The sequence below is a fragment of the Lynx rufus genome, unplaced genomic scaffold, assembly GCF_022079265.1.
Source record: "Lynx rufus isolate CCGP_SWC_20201006 ecotype Redwood Valley unplaced genomic scaffold, mLynRuf1.p SCAF_6, whole genome shotgun sequence".
Classification (NCBI taxonomy): domain Eukaryota; kingdom Metazoa; phylum Chordata; class Mammalia; order Carnivora; family Felidae; genus Lynx; species Lynx rufus.
This window is the reverse complement of record NW_025814878.1, coordinates 82,403,423-82,427,231: the sequence shown is the minus strand read 5'-3', so window position 1 is coordinate 82,427,231 and position 23,809 is coordinate 82,403,423. Positions and strand designations below refer to the sequence as shown.

Below are 23,809 nucleotides of genomic sequence, written 5' to 3'. Positions count from 1 at the left end.
ATTATTCTGATGTATAATATAGTCTTATTTTTCTTTGTTCACAAATCCTTATTTTACTTACGCAAGAAATCCAATGGCTTATAGAAGATTCTGCATTTTGTGGTATAGTTCATTACTTTTAACTTTTATCATGAGTTTAGGTGAATATTTAAATAAATGGGACAATTTAATACCACTATTAGAACCCTCATAACAGCATAGTAAAATTGGTTATCCACTTTTGTTTCCTTACTAAACTGAGCTTCTCCTGTTAATCTTTGATGTAGATTGGAATGTGGGCCCTAGTATTTAAAATGTGCTCAATAAACAGTGGGTAAATGAATTGTTAGAAAAGAGAAAGAAGTGTTTGATGACTATAGAAGGACTACCAAGGGCAAAATAAAACTTAGAAACTTAGGATGAAGGAAAAGCAGTTAGTACTTTAGAAAGTATCTCTGTTCTTTCTGAGGAGTTGCAGATTTTCTAAGTACTTCAGTTAGCAGATTGGAGGAAAAAATCTTAAGATTTCATTATCTTCTAACACTTCTATAACTTTCATCATGATTTGTACTTACGTTTAAAATTCTCAAGATTTTAGTGTTTGGGTTGATCATGCTCTTTAGAATCCTATGTGTAACTTTAAACTATATTTGACATTATTTTGGTAACAAGATATCTCAGATATTGAAATATCAATTAAGTTGCTGTAGTAACTGTCAAATTTTTTTAAAAAGTCATTGCTCACTTGGTCTCTATACATATGAGCGCGTGCACACACACACACTTTTTAAAACTAAAAATTTGCCTTTGTATTGATGTTCCAATAACATTATATTTAGATATAGTAAGTCTCAGGAAGCAGTGAAGTTTTTTTCTTGTCATTTCAGAAAATAGAAAATCCTGATGAACTGGCAGAACTTATAAATATGAATCTTGCACAACTTTGTTCCCTTCTCATGGCTTTATGGGGTCAGTTTCTGGAAGTTATAACACTACATGAAGAACTAAGACTTTTATTGGCACAAGAGCACCATACTTTGAGGGTAAGTTAAAGAAAAGTGATGTTAGAACATTTTGATCAGTATTAATTATCTTTGAATTTCATTATGAATAAAAAACCTGATTTTTACCCTTATGTTGATAAATTAGAAAAGAGACATTTACTGTTGTGTTATTGTTTGATTTCTTAAGTTAATAATAAAACAATACAGTTAATCACATGATTTGTCTCAGTTACAACTCTTGCCAATAAGAAAAATCATCTAAGTGTAACTAAAATAGAAAACTATATGATACAGGCTAGCCACTGGAACCCAAGAACAGGTATTAGTCAGGTCTCATTAGAAACAGAAATCAGGAACAAGAGAGCCATCTTAAACTAATCTAGACTCTTTCTCCGGCTTTTCCTCCTTTTGCCTCATTTAGGAATGTGTATTACAAACTTGGAAAGTCAGGGGGTAGTAATCTAGACACACATGTTTGCTGTAGGCTTACTATGGACCTTGTGCAGAAATTTTTGTACAATTTTATTGTATAGCTTATCAAGAGGCTTTGATATATGAAATATCTGACTACTTTTCCAATCTTATCTCTTTGTATGCTCTGTACACACATTAATTTTCCTGACCTACTTACTAGTAGGTCCTTGAAAACACCGTGTTTTCTTTTTTTCCTTTTTCTTTTCTTAATTATAAAACATATTATCAAAATTAGAAAAGTACATAAAACATGCACATTTTAACAATTAATTAAAGGCACATATCCTTTTAACTCTCACCCAGACCAAGAAATAGAAAATTGAGAATACCACAGCAGTGCCTTGTGTGTTTTTTCCAATTTCTCTTCTCTCCCTGACATTTAGAAATAATCACCATCTTGTCTTTTCTGATAAGGAGTTCATCACTTCTTTTAGTTTTACCATCTGTGTACACATTCTAAATAATACAAGTTGTTTCATTCTGTCATGTTATTCAGCCTATGTTATTGAATTCTATATAAATGAGATGATACAGTGTATATTCTTTTATATCTTCTTTCACTCAAGATTGTGTTTGTGAGATTAATCCATGTTTTTACCAGTAGCTATAACTGTTCATTTTCATTGGTGTGATGTATTTTATTTGCATATACCCACAGTATGTGTATCCATTCTGCTGATGGACATTTGGATTACTCCTAACTTGTAGCTATTACAAACCAAGCTACTATGAACATTCTTGTACATACTTCCTGGCATGATAGTTTCTCTGAATTATTTACTTGTAAGGGAAATTGCTATGTCATAGGATCTGTATAACGTCAGTTATTTACAAGCAAATGCCACACTATTTTCCAAAGTGGTGCCAGTTTTCACTGCCACTAACACTTGATGAGAGCTCTTGTTATTCCACATACACCCCACACCTCTTGATTTTTGGCAGACTTTAAATTTTGCCAGTCTGATACCATTGTAGTTTTAATTTGCATTTCTCTGATGACCTGTGAGGTTGAGCACTATTTTGTATGACTATTGGCTATGTAGATTTCCTGTTTGTAAAGTACCTGTTCAAATTGTTTAATCATTTTTCTATAGGATTACCTTTCTTTTTCATCTTGATTTGGAATACTTTTCTATGTATTGGCCTTTGTTACATGTTTTGTAAATAAATCTTCTCTTGTGTCATTGTTTTTTTTTCCCCATTATCTTTGTGCTGTCTTTTGGTAAATTAGAGGTCTTAATTTTAGTGTAAATGGAACAGAAGAGAAAGGCCAGATATAGACGTATCCATACTTGGACATAATATATCCAGAGCAACATATAGAGAAACCTCAAGATTTCAAGAAAAGTTGAGATTTTCAATAAATGGTGTTGGGACAATTAGGTATTCATGTGGAAAAAAAATACTATGTAAAATTCAGTTTAAGGTGGATTGAAGACAAATATGAAAAGCAAAGTCATAAAGCTTATAAAATATAATAGAGAATTTACAGAAGAGTTACTAAAATAGTACAGAATAATCCTATATACTCTTCATCAGAATCACAAGTTACAATTTTGTCATGTTTATCATTCCTTCTTTTTATAGATAGGTTATACACACACACACACACACGGATTTTTTTTTCCTGGATCATTTGTTTTTTAGACGCATCATGTTCTTTTATCCATAAATACTTAAGGGCATATTGACTAAGAACAAAAATACTTTCTTACTTAACCATAGGACAGTGATCAACTTTATGAAATTTAATATTGATACAATATTGATATCTAATGCAAAACTCATTTGATATTTTATTGTTTGTCTTAATAATGTCCTGCCTGACTTTTCCCCTTTTCCAGGATCAAACTCAGAATCACACATTGCATTCAGTTTTCATGACCATTTAAATTCTTTAGACTCATTTAATCTGGAATAGTTCCTTGTATTTTCTTTGTCTTTCATAAAGAGTTTTGGCTAGTTTTGTAGACCATTGTTCAGTTTGGGTTTGTATTATGTGTATTATGTTTCCTTATGGTTAGATTCAGGTGATATAGTAATAGTGGAAATATACTATATTTTATTTCTTTGTCAATCAGTTTTGGTAAATTACGTTTTTTAAGGAGTTTGTTCTGTCTAAATTTATTAATTTATTGGCACCAAATAATTCATAGTATCCTTCAATTATTTTTTTTAACATCTTAAGTATCTGTAGTGTTTTTCTGTTTTATTTTTGTTGTCAGTTATTTGTGCCTTTATTCTTTTTTTCTTGACTGGTCCCATCAGAAGTGTCATTTTACTAGTTTTTTCAAAGAACTAACTTGATGTTAATTGTCTCGTGTGTTTTGTTTTGGGTTTTATTAGTTTTCCTTTTGACTTTAGTAGTTCCTCTTACTTTCTAAAGGTTTATTTTGCTTTTTAAAGCTTCTATAAGTAGATGTTTAGCTTATTGATTATAGCATTTCTTTTTTTCTGCTTTATACATTTAAGTTGATAAGTTTTTCCCTAAGTACTGCTTTAGTACAAGTTTTTAATATGTTCTTTTTATCCTTTGGTTCTCAGTATTTTCTAAATTTTGTGAGCAGTTTATTCTTTGATTCAGGGTTGTTTAGAAGTTTTTTTCTCATTAGTATATAAAATGGTTTATAAAAATAATAAATACATCTATTCCTTCTTTTTCTGGATATAAACATAAACAATTTACTAGTCAATGACAGGACTCCATAGGACTAGTCAATGATAGGACTTTATACACACACACTACCCCAAATGGGAAATTATGCAGCATACCAATAATAATTTGGTTGGGAAATCTTTGATTTAAAGCACTATAGGTAAACAAAACCATTTTAAAGAATACACTAGATATGTTGTCCTATATTTAGCAGTTGTTATTTTTGCCTTGCTCAGAAATCCAAGAAATTGAGTGCCTGCCCATAGTCTTCTGAAATAAGGGACCAGAGACCGTTCTTGTCCAAAAATTGCCATATTTTGTATCAAGTGACCCTGCAATTTGAATTAGAGGTTGGCACTTAGACCAAAGGTAGTCATCTACAGTGTGAACATAGAGAAGACTGGTAATTTTTGAAGGTGGCTGCTGCATTAACTCTGCTGATTTGGAGCATTTTCTATTAGATGAATGACTGAATAAAGTATTCAGATCATTTGTCTTGAATAATTCAAACATGGGACACAAAAGAAGAGACCCAGTTACTAAACAGTGGCAGAAACCAAGAGAAGGTCATAGACAAAAGTCATGAGACAATAGAAGCCATGAATAAACCATTTATTACAAGATAGGGATGAAAGTAAAAAGGATCAAAAGCAAAGCAGGGAGAGTGTCAGAGATAGAGAGGAACGTGAGAATGGAGAAATGGAAAGAACAAACACTGGTTTCTGAACTGCTACTAGAGTGATACTAGGATATTAGTCTAGGTGTTATTTGCTAAATGGCAATGAACAGCATTTCAGTTTCATAAGAACTGGCTGTTTGGCTACAGAGTCACTTCCTTGGATGTCCTTACTTTATATCCTTATAAAAATCCCACACAGCCTGAGGTTATCTGACCACATCTCCATCTCTTGCTAACTAAAGAGCCTGTATTTCCAAGGCTGTGTTTCTTTGTTTCCAAATGTATTGATTTCCTGGTTGCCTTTTTGTTGTTGATTTCTAGTTTATCTTCATTGTGGTTAGAAAAGTCTGTGATTTCAGTATTTCAGTATTCTTGGAGACTTGCTTTATACTAGGAATGTGTATTCATCAGATTGCTGGGTTAAGTGTAAAATATGCTGGGTTAAGTTTATAGATCATTTTGTTCAAATTTTTCATATTCTTCATGAATTTATGGCTGCTAGTGCTATCAACTACCAAGAAAAGTGTGGTAAAATCTCCCATTATGGTTATAAATGTGTCTTATTTGTTGATACCAGGTAGTAAGTGGCAGAGATGGGATTCAGACCCAAGCAATATGGTTCAATAGCCTGTGTTCCTTACCGTTTGACATACTGCCTCTCAAGATAGAGAAGGGAATTATAGCAAGGATCAGAGGCAACTTTGTAGCATAATATTTTATGAGGTTGGGGTTGTCCTGGGTAGAATAAGAACAAGAAGGTAAGCCAGTAGAGAAGCTGATGAATGCAACTTTGAAAAAAGGGAGCAAAGAAGGAAGGCCAAGATAAAATTGGGTTTATGGAAAACTAAAATGTCAAAGATAAACTGAAATTTTTCCTAGAGCTTCGTTTTTCTCACTCCATTCTAGATAATAAAAAATGGCCTATTTAACTCCTAAAAGAATCAAGGAAAGGTAATTAAGACACAGAGAGAAAGTGCCCTAATGTTACTTAACCAGGAATAATAATCCTTGCCCTGTCATGCCCTGCTCTGATGTATATCACAAAAACTGGAAATGGTGGTATATTATGTCCTTTGATTCCCATTTATGCAGTTAAATAGGAACTTTGTTCATAAAGTTTATCAGTATTCTGAGAATACATTGCTAAGCCTACAGTAACCGAAGTAGTCCAAAGGTCATTCATTGTTTGTACTGGGACAGAATTGGCTGTAATAAAGTGTATAGGCTGTCTGATAATGTATTCAGAAACAGTGCAATTGAACTAAGTTACAGAAGTGAACGTATGATATGGAATCTCTTGTTGGAGTGAAAGCAAATAATGAGGCAAAGAAAGAGTTGGACTAAAAAGAGGAAATGTAATTCTATACTTGATAAGAACAATGTAATGAATTAGTTTAACATTTGTTCTACCATGTTATGTGATATCAAGATTCAGAAAGGACAGATTTCCTGAATCTTGGAAAATTAAGTCAACCAGACTGGTAGAATTTTGTGGTTACGTGCCATACACATTCACATTAAAGCATAGAGACTATTATGTATGAATGATTCCAGTACCCCATATTACATAAAAAGATGAAAGGCAGTAATATCAGCATCATGGCAGTATAAAATGTCTTTTGTTTTTGTCCCACCCACAACAACAAAAATTTAGCATCTATCCATGAACAAAAGTGACTGTGGGAGCTGTGGGATCTAATACCATATACTAAGGAACCCTGGAGGCATCTCACCCACCTGTGCATTGGATAATAAGCGGAAGGATTTCAGTCTTGACCCTGCAGTGGCCTGTTTACCAGCTCTTGATGCTCGTGGCTACAGTCTGGGAACCCCTGGGGAATTAGATTTAGATAGTTACCCAGGGTTGAGAGAACCTTTGCAGAAGTTCATATTTCCAGAAGAGAAGTTCCAGTATTCCATTGGCAAAAAAAAAAAAAAGTACAAGTTTGGATGCATTAGAATTCTAGCAAGAGGAATAGCTTGTCTTTAAATATATCATCCCTCGCCCAAAATAGCACAGCTTAGGTCTAAGAGAACCCTTCTTGGCCTGTGATTTTTCATGCAGAGAAAAAGAAGAATGGATGAGTTGAGTACCCAGCTTCCCTAGCTGTGCAGGACATTGCCAAAGTGGCTCCTCTCTCTCTCTCTCTCTCTCTTGCTCTCTCGCTTTCTCTCTCTCTCTCTCTCTCTCTCTCTCTCTCATCCCATCTAGAGTTCTAAATCAGGAGTTCCATGACTTGGGGGGTAAAGTGGAAAGAGACTGGGAGAGTGGCAGATGGGTCTCTCAGAAAGCATTAAAGGGACTCATACTTCTCACTACATCACAAACTCCGTTAAAAGTTTGCTCATGAGCTACTTGGACAGCCTCGGCTATGGATCCCTCCAACTGGCCATGGGTACCTCCACCATTCCATATGCCTCACCCACACCCTCCCTTCTACTCTGCATCTGGCTCCCTTTGTGCGCTGCTGAAGGCAGTGACAAAAGTAAACTTTGGCAGATCTGTAGCTGCAGGCCAGGAAAAGACCGTAAATGAGCTGTGGCATCACATTTGAGTAATAAAAGATAGGCAGTCAGCACTCAGCCTGATATGTTGCAGGAAGGAGAGAAGGAATACAATATTAAAAAATTTGCCAAAGAGGGAGCAAGAAATATAGAGCAGGTATATCCATAGAAAGTCTGAGAAAACCTCAGAATCCCTGTCAAGACTGAGGAAATATTTCTGCCCCGAAGACAGTAAATACTGGAGGAGGTGACTGCTACTTCAAATGTTAAGGTAGAAAAGCAAAACTCCAAGGAACATGAAACATCAGGGGAAAATGACATCACCAAAGGATCATAATCCTCCAGTAACCGAACCCAAAAACAGGGAGATCAGAAATTTACCCAATAAAGAATTCAAAGTAGCCATTTTAAGGAAACTCAGCTGCAAGAAAACACAGAAAGATAATTCAACAAGATTAAGAAAGCTGTGCACAAAATGAGAAGATTAACAAAGAGATAGAAATCATTAAAAAAAAAAATCAAAAGCAAATTCTGGAGCTGAAGAATTTGGTGAATGAAATGATAAATGCAGTAGAGAGCATTCACGACAGAATAAGCCAAACAGAAAAAAAGAATCTGTGATAAAAGATAGGAACTTGAAATTCCAGTCAGAGGAGAGCAAAGAAAAAAAGAATGAAAAAGAGTGAAGAAAGGCTTCCTGATCTATGAGATACCAGCAAAAGTAATAATTTGTAATTATTCAAGCTCCAGAAGAAAAAGAGAGGGAGAAGGGAACAGAAAGCCTATTTGAAGAAATAATTACTGAGAGTGTCCCAAACATGGGAAGACATTTGGATATCCAAGTACATAAAGCTCATAGGTCACCACCAAACCAACTAAATCTAGGGAGATCCCCTCCAACACACTATAATAAAACTGTCAAAAATCAAAATCAAAGAGATAATATTGAAAGTTGCAAGAAAAGAGAAGATTGTAATCTACAATCAGTGGATTGTTAGGAAAAACAAAGACTGGAAGAAGAGAGCTACAAAACAGCCAGAAAACAACTGCTGAAATGGCATTAATTAATCCTTACATATCAGTACTCTAAATGTAAATGGATTGAATTCTCCAATCAAAAGTCATAGAGTGGCTGAGTAGACAAAAAAAGAACCAACTATATGCTGCCTACGAGAGACTCACTTCAGCTTTAAGGACACACATGGGCTCAAAGTGAAGCAATGGAGAAAGACATTCAATGCAAGCAGAAACCTAAGAATAAGGATAGCTATACTTGTTTTTTTAAGGTTAGTTGTACTTATATCACACAAAATAGACTTTAAGTCAAAATGATAATAAGAGACGGGCAACTAGGTGGCTCAGTCGATTGAGCATCCAACTTTGGCTCAGGTCATGATCTCCTGGTTCGTGGGTTGGAGCTCCGCGTCGGGCTCTGTGCTGACAGGTCAGAGCCTGGAGCCTGCTTCAGATTCTGTGTCTCCCTCTTTCCCTGCCGCTGCCCTGCTCGCGCTTGTCTCTGTCTCTGTCTCTGTCTCTCAAAAAGTGAATCAACATTAATAATTTTTTTTAAAAAACAATGAAAATGAGATAAAGAAGGTCATTATATAATGATAAAGAGGTCAGTTCTTCAAGAAGATCTAACCATTTTAAGTATATATGCACCCAGCATTGGAGCACCTAAATATACTAAGCAGATACTAACAGATCTGAAGGGAGAAATAGAAAACAATACAGTAATAGTAGGGGACTTCATTACCCCACTTTCAACAATGGATAGATCATCCAGATAGAAAATCAATGAGGAAACATTGGGCTTGAACCATACTTCAGACCAAATGTACCTAACAAATATACATAAAATACTTGATCCAACAGCAGCAGAATACACTTTTTTCTCAGGTGTACATGGAAGATTCTTAGCAAATTTTAAAAGATTGAAATCATACCAAGTATCTTTAAATCACAACAGTGTGAAACTAGAAATCAATTAACAGAAGGAAATCTGGAAAAATCACAAATATGTGGATGTAAAACAGCACTCCTAAATAACCAATGGGCCAAAAATCTCAAATAAATAACCTAAATTTACATATCAGGGAACTAGAAAAAGAACAAACTTAAGCCCAAAGTTAGCAGAAGGAAGGAATTAACAAAGATTATAACAGAAATAAGACCAAAAAACAATAGGAAAAATCAACAAAACTAAGAACAAGGTTTGTTTGTTTCTTTGTTTGGAAAAGATAAGCTCAACACTTTTAGCTAGACTGAGAAAATAATTTATAATATAAAATGAAAGAAGATAGAGTGCAACTGATAACCACAGAAATACAAAGGATTATGAACAATTATAAACCAACAAATTGGATGAGTAAAGAGATTCAATCGTTAACCAACAATTACTCATCAAAGAGAAGTCTAGGAAAAGATGGCTTCACTAGTGAATTCTACCAAATATGTAAAGGATTAAAGCTAATCTTTCTCAAATTCTTCCCAAAAAAATCAAAAAAGAACACTTCCAAACTTTTTTACAATGCCAACATTAGCCTAATACTAAAGCCAGATAAAGAGAATACAAGAGAAGTAAACAACAATCCAATATCCTTGATGAATGTAGATGCAAAAATTCTTAACATAATATTAGCAAACTGAACTGAACAGATTAAAAGGATCATACACCATGATCACATGGGATTTATCCCTGGGATGCAAGGATGCTTCAGTACACACAAGTAAATAAATGTGACATACCACATTAATAGAATGAAAGATTAAAATTACATGATCCTCTCAATAGATGCAGAAAAAGTATGTGGCAAAATACAATATTCTTTTATGATAAAAACTCTCAACTAGATATAGAAGGAATGTACCTCAACATAATAGTAATATGACAAGCCCACAGCTGACATTATACCCAAGGGTAAAAAGTTGAAACCTTTTCCTTTACTATCATGAACAGGACAAGGGTGCCCATTTTCATCACTGCTATTCAACAAAGTACTGGAAGTCCTCATTAAGCAATTAGACAATAAAAAGCAATAAAAGACATCCAAATCAGAATGGAAGAAGTAGGGGTGCTTCGGTGGCTTTGTCATTTCAGCTTCTGACTCTTGATTTTAGCTCAGGTCATGACCTTGTGGTTCGTGAGATTGAGCCCCACATCTGGCTTTGCACTGACATCAATGTGGAGCCTGCTTAGGAGTCCCTCTCTCCTTCTCTCTCTCTTTCTGCCCCTCCCCCACTCACACTCTCTCTCAAAATAAACATTTAAAAAAAAAGGAAGTAAAATTGCTTCTGGTTGCAGATGATATGATTTTATATATTAAAAAATGCTTATGACTTCATCAAAAAACTGTTGGTATTAATCAACAAATTCAGTAAAGTTTTGGGATACAAAATCAATATATAAAACTTAGTTGCATTCTGTACACTAACAGTGAAATACTTGAAAAAGAAATAAAGAGAAGAGTCCCATTCACAATAGCATCAAAAATAAGAAAATACTTAGGAATAAATTTAACCAGAAGCTATAAGATCTGTTACTGAAAACTACAAGACTTTGATGAAAGAAAATGACAGAAACACAAATGGAAAGATATTCCATGTTCATTGATCAGAATTAATATGGTTAAATATCCATCTATAGTTTCAGTTCAATCCTTATCGAAATTCCAAGAGTATTTTTCACGGAAATAGAAAATCACAGTTCTAAAATTTATATGGAACCACAAAAGACCCTAAATAACCAAAGCAAGACTGTGAAAGAAGAGCAAAGCTGAAGGCTTCACATTTCCTGTTAGAATGGCTGTTATAAAAAGTCAAGAGATAACAAGTGTTAGCAAGGATCTGATAAAAAGGAAAAAGCTGGAATAATCAAAACAGCATGGTACTGGCATAAAAATAGGCAAATAGACAAATGGAACCAAATCAAGAGCCTAGAAACAAACTTTTGCATATATGGCCAACTTATATTTGACAAAAGAGCCAACTATACTCAATGGGGAATGGTGTCTTCAATAAGAGGTGCTGGGAAAACCGAGTAACCACATGTAGAAGAATGAAATTGGACCCCTACCTAAAACCATTCACAAAAATTAGCTCAAAATGGACTAAAGACTTCAACCTAACACCTGAGACTATAAAACCCCTAGAGGAAAACAGGGAAAAAGCTCCCTGACATTGGTTTTGGCAGTGATATTTTGGATTTGACACCAAAAGCAAAGGCATAGGTAAATAAGTGGGACTACATCAAACTAAGAAGCTTCTACACAGCAATGGAAACCGTCAACAAAATGAAAAGGCAACTTAGTTAATCGAGAAAATATTTGCAAGTCATGTATATGATGAGCTTAATATTTAAAATATATGAAGAACTCCCGCAACTCAATTTAAAAAAAAACTGATTAAAAAATGCAGAGGCACTGAAGAGCCATTTATACAGACATGCAAATAACCAATGGGTACATGAAAAGATGCTCAGTGTCACTGATCATTAGGAAAGTGCAAATCAAAATCGCAGTGAGTCATCACCTCATACTTGTTAGAATGGCTGTTATAAAAAGTCAAGAGATAACAAGTGTTAGCAAGGATCTGATAAAAAGGAAACCCTTGTGCACTGTTGGTGTGTATGTAAATTGGTGCAGACACTATGGCAAAACAGTGTGGAAGTTTCTTAAAGTCTTAAAAATAGAACTACCATATGGACTAGCAATATCACTTCCAGGTACATATCCAACGGAAAAGAAAACAGGATCTCGAAGAGATACCTGCACTCCCATGTTTATTGTAGCATTATTCATAATAGCCAAGACATGGAAATAACCTAAGTGTCCGTTAATGGATGACTGGATAAAGAAGATGTGGTAAATTTAGGTTTCCCATACTATCACTTTGCTTTTGTGAAAGACCTCCACTAGTTACCTGTTTTTGCTAACCAGAAGAAATACCAAGAAGATTGTTGGTTTTATGAAATGGTTTTATGACCATTTATGAAATTGTCATTGCTTTCTTACTTTATGCCAATTCAGCTTAAGAAAGGTTTCATAGTCGGGGGGTGCCTGGGTGGCTCAGTTGGTTAAGCATCTGACTTCACCTCAGTCATGATCTTACGGTTTGTGAGAGTTCCAGCCCCACATCGGGCTCTGTGCTGACAGCTCAGAGCCTGGAACCTGCTTCAGATTCTGTGTCTCCCTCTTTCTCTGCCCCTCCCCCGTATGTTATCGTTCGCTCTCTCTCTCTCTCTCTGTCTCTCTCTCTCTCTCTCTTTGTCTCTGTCTCTGTCTCTCAAAAGTAAATGTTAAAAAAATGTTTTTAAAAACTCGAAGTTTTCACTAGAATCCTCTGTTTTTAGATAGTGGGAGAAACCTGTATATACAATGGAATATTATTCAATTATTAGAAAGGACATCCTTCCATTTGCAACAACACAGATGGACCCTGAGGGCATTACACTAAGAGAAACAAGTCAGGGAAAACCAAGTACTGTATGATATCACTTACATGTAGATTCTAAAAAAGCTGAACTCATAGAAACATAATAGAATGGTGATTACCAGCAGTGGAAGGGTGGTGTGAAATAGGGAGCTACTGTTTAAAGGGTACAGACTTCCAGTTATAAGATAAACAATTTCTGGGGATCTAATTTATATCATGGTGTTTTAGTTAACAGCACTGTACTGTATACCTGAAAGTTGGGAAGAGAATGGATCCTAAATGTTCTTACCACAAAAAAGAAATGGTAATTACGTGACATGATGGATGTGTTAGCTAATGCTTAAGGTGGTAATCATCTTGCAGTATATAAGTGCATCAAATCAATACCTTGTACTCCTTAAACATGTATGTTGCATGTGGTATGTCAGATATACCTGAGTCAGTATAGCTGAGAAAAAAGGTTAAAGGTATTTAATATCAAGTGAAAGATGTCTTTGTCATTTTAAACTGAGAAATGGAATTATCAAGGAAGATAACTTATAAAAAGCAAAAAAATAAATCGAAAATCAATAAATTATAATGAAGTTTCTATGTGTCAAGAACTATAAAGAATCTGAGATCTGTAAAGGACTTACAAGCACATAAGGTAACCTGTAACCTAGCATACATTTATTGATGCATAGGGGTCCCACATTTGCAGTACATGTCCCATTTTGTAATGGACATGGGCATGCATGCTATTTACTCCAAAGGGAATCTTTATCTACCAAGGCTGTGAGCAAATCTGCTCTTTGCTCCTGAGGAAGACGTATCTCTGTCTTCCTAGGCTATTCTCAATACAAACATCCTTGAAAAGATAGTCTGTAACAAGGACAGTCAATGTTTCTGCTCACAAGACTTAGAAATGTAAGAGACCCTGAAGAATTGTCTTTCAACAGTGTTTTTGGAGAACTTATTTTCACCAGTTTATTTCCTCAACAGTTTCACTGATCTTTATTGCTAGTGCTTCCAAAGATGCCTCTTGGGTTACAGTGCTTCCCATTATACCATCAGAGATGCCATATTTAATGTGTATTGTAGCTTGTGCCTAGAATTGTTAAGTCCAGTGTTGAGATCAACATATGCCATTTACAGGTGTGGAGAGCCATGTTGTGTGCTTTGTACTTTGTCCTAGCATTGCAGACTTGTATTCTGCCCTGAACAAGCTCTTGTTAGGGCTGCTGAAGTAAGACAGAATAACAGTTGATCTGGCATTCTTTCAGGGACAACTTGAATAAATCTTTACTTCTGTCCTACTAAATAAATACCTTGAGTTGACAGATAAAATACAGAGTACCTGATTAAATTTTAATTTAGGTAAGCAATGAATAACTTTTAGTATGCAGTGTTTGGGAAATACTTACACTAAAAAAATTATTTGTATTTCAATGTCCTGTTTTGTAGAATTGCCAGATATAGCAAATAAAAATATAGGATGCCTAGTTACATCTGAATTTTGGGTAAGCAACAAATAATTTTTCAATTTAAGTGTGTCTGGTGCAACCCTATCAAATAGGATACCAAAGCGGATTTAACCTTGTTTTATATATTTTTGGATTAATGAAGTATGTCTTATGGAGGTGCAGAAAATGGGAAAGAATTCCTTGGTCAAGAAGAAAATAATTTTGAGCTTAGTAATCTTGTGTGGAAGCAGAACATGTGGTAAACATGGCTTTACTCAATATGCACTGATATTTATGATCCTAACCTAAAGCAAAGAAATCCAAGTTGATGTAATGTTTTTGCTGTTTGATTACTTAATATTCTTTGCTAGTACTCATTTAAACTCTTCATTTAACGAGCCTTTCCTTAGACTGTAAAATGAAAATAATTTGCTTTATAAGCCTTCGTAAAATAGTATTTCAAAGTATACAATTGTCAGAATTAGGGAAGTTTTAAGAATTTTCATTGATCTCTGTATATTCCTCTGAATTTGTTTAAGTTTATTTATTTTGGGAGAGAGGGAGAGAGCGTGCATACACATGTGAGCAAGCGTGAACAGGGGAGGATCAGAGAGAGAGAGGGAGAGAGAGAAGCCCAAGCAGGCTCCACTTTGGGCTCTCCACTGTAGAGCCCAAAGCAGGGCTTGATCTCCGGAACCATGAGGTCATGACTTGAACTGAAATCAAGAGTTGGACACTTAACCAACTTGAGCCACCCAGGCGCCCCTCCTGTCAATTTTAGTGTGAACCTAAAACTGCTCTAAAAAAGTAGTCTTTAAAATAATATTTTTTAAAGAAATCTTCATTGGACATCCTCATATGCAAATTTCTGTGCCCTGTTTGGCATCTATGTTTTATTCAGAGTTGTGCCCACCTTTGCTCCCATAACCCTATTTTCTTTGAGTAACATCTCTTCTACCTTGTAGTTGCATATTTAGTGATTCTCCCATAACCAATGACTAGAAGCCAAAGGATTCATCTTAAAATTGGAGAGAGAAGGAGCTATTTTTTCTTTCTGGTTAGATAGAATACATTGTTGTGCTCTTAGAAATGTAAAGTTTGGGTTGTTTTTTTTTTTTCTCCGTAGAATGTTCAGGACCATAATAATTTATTCATGTATTTTTACTTAACAAAGTATGTATAACAATTATTATCTTCCAGACATGAATTGCCTTACAAATGTTAACTAATTTAATCAAAATGCCATAAAGTAAATACTTTATGATACTCATTTTACAAAAGAATTTAGAAAAATGAAATAACTTGGCCAAAGTCACACAGCTTGTACATGATAGAGAGGAGATGCAAACCCTTGCAGTAGATGCAGATCTGATATTTTTATGTTTCATCTGTTTCGCATGCATTTTTAAAATATCAAAAATGAGGTAAATTAAGACTTCAAACAAAATAGTTCAGACTTGTAACTTTGGAATACCATTCATTCTGATGCTGGTGTGCTATGCTATTCATATTTTAAAAATAAAAAGAACACAGTCTCAAACATAATTTTCAGTGATCACTTTCTAATGCAAAATATGATTTTGTATTTTTTTCCCAGTTGATGTAAAGAGAAAGCGCCATTTGCATTTATTCCCTGGGATTATAAAAAATCCTGTGGAACACTAAACATACCACAGATGATATAATAGCTAGAAAATCAAAGCATCATTTATTGACAGCACCACAAAAAGAGAACAGTCAAAAGCATAGGTTATATGTAATATAATGGCTATAGGTAACTCTTGTCTGAGACTGAATTTTTGAAGAGATGGGTTTAGATTAGTTTAGTTTTCTTTTTTTACATAAAATTTACATAACCATGTCACATGTACAATTTAGTAGCATTTAATACATTCACAATATTGTACAGCCATCACCTCTGCCTGATTACAATACAGTTTAAACACCCCAAAAGGAAACCCCATACCCATTAAACAGTCCCTCCGCATTTCCTTCTCCCCCCGTTCTCTAGTGAACACTAGTCTGATTTATTCATTCTGGATGTTTCATATAAAGGTAATCGTGCAATATATGACTTTTGTGTTTGGTTTCTTTCGCTTCATTCATTCATGTTGTAGCATATATCAGTCCTACATTCCCTTTTTTTAAAAATGTTATTTAAATCCAAGTTAGTTAATAGTGTAATAATGGTTTCAGGAGTAGAATTTAGTGATTCATCACTTACATAAAATACCCAGTGCTCATCCCAACAAGTGCCCTCCTCAATGTCCATCCCCCAACTAACCCATCTCCCCACCTAACACCCCTCCAGCAACCCTCAGTTTGTTCTCTGTGTTTAAGAGTCTCTTATGGTTTGCCTTCCTCTCTGTTTTTCTCTTATTTTCCCTTCCCTTCCCCTATGTTCATCTGTTTTGTTTCTTAAATTCCACATATGAGTGAAATCATATGATATTTATCTTTCTCTGACTGACTTATTTCACTTAGCTTAATACCTTCCAGTTCCATCCACGTTGTTGCAAATGGCAAGATTTCCTTCATTTTGAAAAGAGTAATATTATTTCTCCGAGTAATATTCCATTGTATATGTATACTAATCTTCGTTATCCATTCATCATTCAGTAAACATTTGGGCTCTTTTCATAATTGGGCTATTGTTGATAGTGCTGCTACCTTTGCTTTCCATGTCTGGGGCTCTTTTAAATCTTGAGTAGGGCAAGATTTGTTATTTTTATTGTGGCCAACCTACTGGGTTGCACAGTGGTATTTCATTGTGGCTTTGATTGGCATTTCACTAATGACTAATGATACTGAGTATCTTTTTGTGTGCTTGTTGGCCATTTGTATATTTGAGAAATGTGTATTCAAAGAAGTGTTAATTGAGTTTCAGGAGTTCTTTATATATTCTGGAAACTAGACCATTATCAGACATATTATTTTCAAATGTTTTCTTCTATTCATGGATTGCCTTTTTTACTCTCTTGATAGTATCTCTTTATACACAGGGCATCAGGACAGGAAAAAAAGTCCTAAACTAATTTTTTTAATAAAAGGGTCTTATAAATTAAGGCCAATATATTCAGCAGTTATTTTCATAGTAAAATTTTTAAACAATATAACTTAACCCTTTTTTTAATTGAAAGAAAGTGTTATCGTTATGAGTCCTACCAATAAAATTTTCTTGGAATCATTCATTTATTACATACAGTTGGAGAAAATCCACATAGCAAGGGAAAAATGGGTTTTTTAATTTAAATTTCCTTAATGTATATATCTATGTTAGAGTTAGATTTTCATTCCTAATATCTATGTATGTATGTCTGTGTATATATGTATGAATATATGTCTGTGTGTGTATGTATATATACATAATATATATAGTCCTCATAGAGGCTTATTAGCACAGAAACTTTACATTCAAGAGATCTAAATTTTATAAATACTAATACAAGCTTCTTGAATTATCATTGGTAACATATTTTTTAAAACCAGGCATAAAATATAATCTCTGCCTCTTCTGTTTAACCACTTAACTGGAGAAAAACATGAAAAGGAATTAATTTTATTATCTCTAATCAATATTGTCACATATGCTTTTAATGTAAGGTGAGGTTCCCCTCTCCCAAACAAAGGTATCCTGTAAAAAAAGAAAGATTTACTTTCTATTTAAGCCCTTATAAACATATTATTGAGTGCTCTCTCAACTTTATTTTGAACATAAAGTAAGAGAAAAAATTTATTGTCTTCAATATAAAAGGAAATAAAGTCAGAGATTAAGGTTGTATGAAACATGGTGGCAAGTGAAAGATAGAGTTTCTTAAATGACTTTAAAGAGCATTCCAAAACAAAATGCTCAGGGAATAGATCACTAAAGTTCTTATCACTATTTAGAGACTGTTTAGAGAAGGCTTGTTAGCTTAAAACACCTTAGGCCATGACAGTGTTTTAAATGATTTTACAGGTTACCTGATAAGATCAGTAAAAAAGGGAGTCAAAGATATGTACACATATTAGTCATTATTGCTGGGATTGAACTTTACACTGGCAAGTGTTGAATATCAGTTTAAACAAACTTTGTAAAGATTTTCTAAAAACCAACACAAAATATTGTTATAGTGATCACAAATTTATGAAACTATGAAACTAATGAAAAAAAATTAGTATTGCACAAATGACTTGGGATAAAATTTCCTATGAAGGCATTATTATACATGGATCCAAAAGGGGCTATATCTCAAAACACTTGGACAAAAGTGAGGATTATGATTGAGTTGAACTCAGTGTTCTTGAGAACTTAAAGGTTCTAGAGAGGTAAGAGTTATATGATCTAGGAGACTCAGCAACTCATGTTTGCCATTGATTGAAGTGACAGAGGCCAGTAGACCAACTCCCAGTGTCAGTGAAACACAATAGATTGTATAAACTACACATCCAACAGATAGATGAGGATATGAGAAGAGTAGAACATGGATTTTATTGTGACAGTCTACCAAATGTTAGAATATATGTATTACATCAAGTAGTGAGGGTTTATTTTTATTTTATTGAAGTCAAGTTTAAACCAGTGAAATGCACAAATTTCAAGTGTATGATCAAATGAGTTTTGACAAATCTGTTCACTAACACACCAGTCAATATATAGGACATTTCTGTTATTTCAGGAAATTACCTTGTGCTGCTTTTCATTTTGTTCCCACATCCCATAAGCAATCCCTCTTCTGATTTCTATAACCACAGTTTAATTTTATCTATACTTAAAGACCTATAGATTCAGTAATACAATATGTACTCTTTCTGCATCTGACTTGCTTCACCCATTTTTAGATTGATTCATGCTGTGTGTATATCAGTAGTTCATTCTTTTTTTTGTTGTTGTTGCTGCGCAGTATTCAATATCTGTTGTCCTGTTATTTGTTTTCATTTTTTGGCTATTATGAATAAAGAAACTAACAATTCTTTTTGTGAACGTAGGTTTTTATTTCAGTTATATAAATATATAGGAATGGAATTGTGTGATCTTAGAGTAGATTTATCTTTAACTTTATGAAAACTGCTAATCATTTTTTCCAAAACAGCCATACAGTTTTATACTCCACCATCAATATATGAGAGTTCCAGTTGCTCAATCCTTGCATTATTTGGTATTTTCAGTCTTTGATTTTAGCCACAACAATAGGTGTGAAGTATTTCAGTATGGTTTTATTTTGCATTTCTCTGATGACTAATAATAATGAGATTTTTTATTTTGAATTCAGTTTTGTATAGTGTTAAATTAGGTTGTTTTTTATTGTTTACCTATTTAGGAGTATTTATATATTCTTGTTATAAGTACATTGTCAAATATATGTATTAAAATTTTTTCTTTAGTCTGGGGCTTGTATTTTCATTTTGTTGATAATACATGTAGATGAAAATACTTGTTTAAACCCAGTCTCTCTTTTTTTTTTTTTTTTTTTTTGATTTTGGTGATTTTTGTGCCCTAAGAAATTTTTGCCTATCCCAAGGTCATGAAAATACTATCCTTTGTTTGCCTCTAGGTGTATTAGAAATACATCTTTTACATTAAAGTCCATTGTCTGTCTTGAATTAACTTTTGAACGTGATTTAAGGTAGAGGTCAATATCCATTTTCTATCTCTTTTTTTTTTTTTTTAAGTAGGCTCCATGCCCCATGTGAGGCTTGAACTCAGAACGTCATGACTGAGAGTTGCATGCTCTACCAATTGATGCCCCAAGATCCATTTTTTTTTAGTTAGTCTATTAAGTTGTTCCAGCACCATTTAAAAAAATTTTATCATGGAGGTGTAGTTGACATACAGTGTTATATTAGTTTCAGGTGTACAACATAGTGACTTGACAATTCTATACATTACTCACTGCTCAACATTGATAAGTGTAGTCTCCATCTGTCACCATATACTGTTATTACAATATTATTGACTACATTCCCTATGACATACTTTTCAACTCCATGTCTTAATTTATTTTATAACTGGAAGTTTGTGCCTCTTAATCCCCTTCACCTATTTAGTTCATCCCTTGAACCCCATCCTCTCTGGCCACTACCAATTCTCTGTATTGATGAGTCTGTTTATGTTTTTTTTGTTTTGTCTTTTAGATCCCACAGTAAGTGAAATCATATGGTATTTGTCTTTCTCTGACTTACTTCATGGCATAATACTCTCTAGGTCCATCCATGTTGTTGCAAGTGGCAAGGTTTCATTCTTTTTATGGCTAAGTAGTATTTCATTATATATATATCCCACATCTTCTTTACTCATTTACCTGTGGATGGATGCTTTAATTGCTTCCATATCTTGGCTAATGTAAATAATGCTGCAATAAACATAGGGGTGAATATATCTTTTTGAATTATTGTTTTCATTTTCTTTGGGTAAAGTCCACTACCCAGTAGTGGTTATACTAATTTCCACAGTGGTTGTACCAACTTAAATTTCTACCATCAGTATACAAGGGTTATCTTTTCTTCATATCCTCTCTAATACTTGGCTTTTAGATACTAGCTATTTGGATTGGTGTGAGGTAGTAGTTCATTGTGGTTTTCATTGGCATTTCCCTAATGATTAGTGATGTTGAGTATCTTTTCATGTGTCTCTTGGCCATCTGTATATTTTCTTTGGAAAAATGTCTGTTCAGGTCCTCTGCACATTTTTAATTGCATTATTTGGGTTTTTGTGTGTTTTAAATTGTGTAGGTTCTTTGTATTTTTGGATATTAACCCTTTATTAGATATATTATTTGCAAATATCTTCTTCGATTTAATAGGTTGCCTTTTTGTTTCATTGATGGTTTCCTTCACTGTGCAAAAGTTTTTTAGTTTGATGTAGTCCCAAAAGTTTAATTTTGCTTTTGTTTCCCTGGCTTAAGGAGACATATTTTAAATGTGTTGCTAAAGCCAATGTCCCAAGAAATTACTGCCTGTATTTTTAGGAGTTTCACGGTTTCAGTTCTCACATTTAGGACTTTATTTTACCTTTGTGTTTGTTGTAAGCACATGGCCCAAATTTATCTTCTTGCATGTAGCTGTCCAGTTTTCCCAGCACCATTTATTAAAGAGACTGTTTTTTCCCATTGTATATTTTTGCCTCTTTTGTCATAGATTGGCAGTATAAGATTGGGTTTATTTCTGGGCTCTCTATCCTATTCTGTTGATCTGTGTGTCTATTTTTATACCAGTGCCATACAGTTTCAACTACTCTAGGTTTGTAGCATATCTTGAAATCTGGGATTGTGGTATCCGCAGTTTTGTTCTTTCTCAACATTGCTTTGGCTATTGGGGATCTGTTGTGGTTCCATACAAATTTAGGATGTTTGTTTTAGTTCTGTGGAAAAAACTGTTGCTATTTTAATAGGAATTGCATTGAATCTATCAATTGCTCTCAGTAGTATGGACATTTTAACAATATTAATTCTTCCCATCCATGAGCATGGAATAGCTTTCCATTTGTTTGTATTTTCTTCAGTTTCTTTCATCAGTTACTATAGTTTTCAGAGTACAAGTCTTTGATCTCTTGGTTAAATTTATTCCTAGGTATTTTATCCTTCTTGGCGCAATTGTACATTCTAACCTTATACCAAGAGGAACTAGAAAAAGAAATCCAGAGATAGTAGAAGTAGAAATAATAGAGTGAAAATAAATTGAGACTAAAAAGTAATAGAAAAGACCAATGAAATCGAGAGCTGGTTCTTTGAAAAAATAAAATTAATAAACCTTTAGCTAGACTCATAAAGAAAAAAGGACTCAAGTAAATAAAATCAGAAATGAAACAGGAGAAATAACAACCAATACCATAGAAATACAAAGGATTATAACAGAACTATGAAAAACTATATGCCAACAAATTGGACAACCTAAAAGAAATGGGTAGATTCTTAGATTTTCCATAACTGAATCAGGAAGAAATAGAAAATTTGAACAGATCCATCAGTAGTAATGAAATTGAATCAGTAATTAAAAAACTCCCAACAAATAAAAATCCAGGCTTCACAGGAATTCTACCACAAATCTAACACAGAGTTAATAGCTATTTTTCTCCAACTATTCCAGAAAATAGAAGAATTTCCAGACTCCTTCTGTGAGGCCAGTATTACTCTGATACCAAAACCAAAGACACTATAAAGAAAGAAAACTAAAGGCCAGTATTCCTAAAGAACATACTTGCAAAAATCCTCAGCAAAATATTAGCAAACCAAATTTAACAATACACTAACAGTATCAGTCACTGCTGTCCCTGGGATTTATTCCAGGGATGCAAGAATGGTTCAATATTCATAAGTCAATCAGTGTGATATATCACTTTAACAAGACAGAGGATAAAAACCAAATAATCTTAACAGACATAGAAAAAGCATTTAACAAAATATAACATCCATGCATGATGAAAACTCTCAACAAAGTGGGTTAGAGAGAACATACCTGAACATAATAAAGGTGACATATTAAAAAAAAACACAGCTAATATCATACTGAGTAGTGAAAAACTGAAAGCTTTTCCTCTATGATCAGGAACAAGACAAGGATATCAACTCTCCCCATTTTTATTAAACATCATACAGGAAGTCCTGGCCATAACTATCAGACAAGAAAAGGAAATAAAAGGCATTCAAAGTGGTAGTGAAGAAGTAAATCTGTCACTATTTGCCAATGACATAATAATATATAAAGAAAATTCTAGGGTCCCCTCAGCGGCTCAGTCAGTTGAGCGTCCAACTTTGGCTCAGGTCATGATCTCATGGTTTATGGGTTTGAGCCCCGCATTGGGCTCTGTGCTGACAGCTCAGAGCCTGGAGTCTGCTTCGGATTCTGTGTCTTCCTCTCTCTGTCTCTCCCTCGCTCACACTCTGTCTCTCAGAAGTGAATAGATGTAAAAAAAAAAAAAAAAATTTTTTAAAGAAAACTCTAAAGAGTTTTTCTACCAAAAAACTATTACAAGTAATAAATGAATTCAGTAAAATCACAGGAGACAAAAATTAATATATAGAAATCTATTGCATCTCCATACACTAATAGCAAAATAGCAGAAAGAGAAATTAAGAAAACAATTCCATTTACAATTCTAGCACCATTATTTGAAAAGCCTTTCTGTTTGTTTGTTTGTTTGTTTGTTTGTTTGTTTGTTTTGGGGAGAGCGCAAGCAGAGGAGGGGCAGAGAGAGGGAGACAGAGGATCTGAGGCCAGCTCTGCACTGACAGGCTGACAGCAGCGAGCTCAATGCGAGGCTCCAACTCAGGAACCAGAAGATCATGACCTAAGCTGAAGTCAGTCACTCAACGAGCTGAGCCACCAGGTTCCCCGAAAAGACTTTCTTTTATTGAATTGCCTTAGCATCTTTGTTGAGACTCAGTTGACTGATAAGTTGAATCTATTTCTTGGCCTTCTTTTCTGTTTCATTGATCTTTTATATATCTTTATATGAATACCACCCTAACTTGATTGTCTTGTAGTTGTACATTCTCCAATTTTGTTTTTCTTCTCTTTCAGATTGTTCTGTCTCTTTCAGATCCCTTGCATTTTTATGTAAATTTAAAATCAGCTGGTAAATTTTTATTTTAAAGAATCTTGCTCAGATTTTGGTTTACATTGTGTGCTCAAGGGTTTAATACACCGGTGTTTCATGCTA

General features: G+C 34.1%; 1 protein-coding gene across 1 annotated transcript in view; it reads left to right on the top strand.

The window, feature by feature from the left end:
* The window catches only part of FAM135A (family with sequence similarity 135 member A), a 119,796-nt gene that overhangs the window by 66,693 nt on the left and 29,294 nt on the right, over positions 1-23,809 (top strand). The window contains exon 12 of the mRNA XM_047102780.1: positions 867-1,022. Coding sequence (XP_046958736.1) covers positions 867-1,022 — 156 coding nt within the window. The remainder of the gene's footprint in view (positions 1-866; positions 1,023-23,809) is intronic.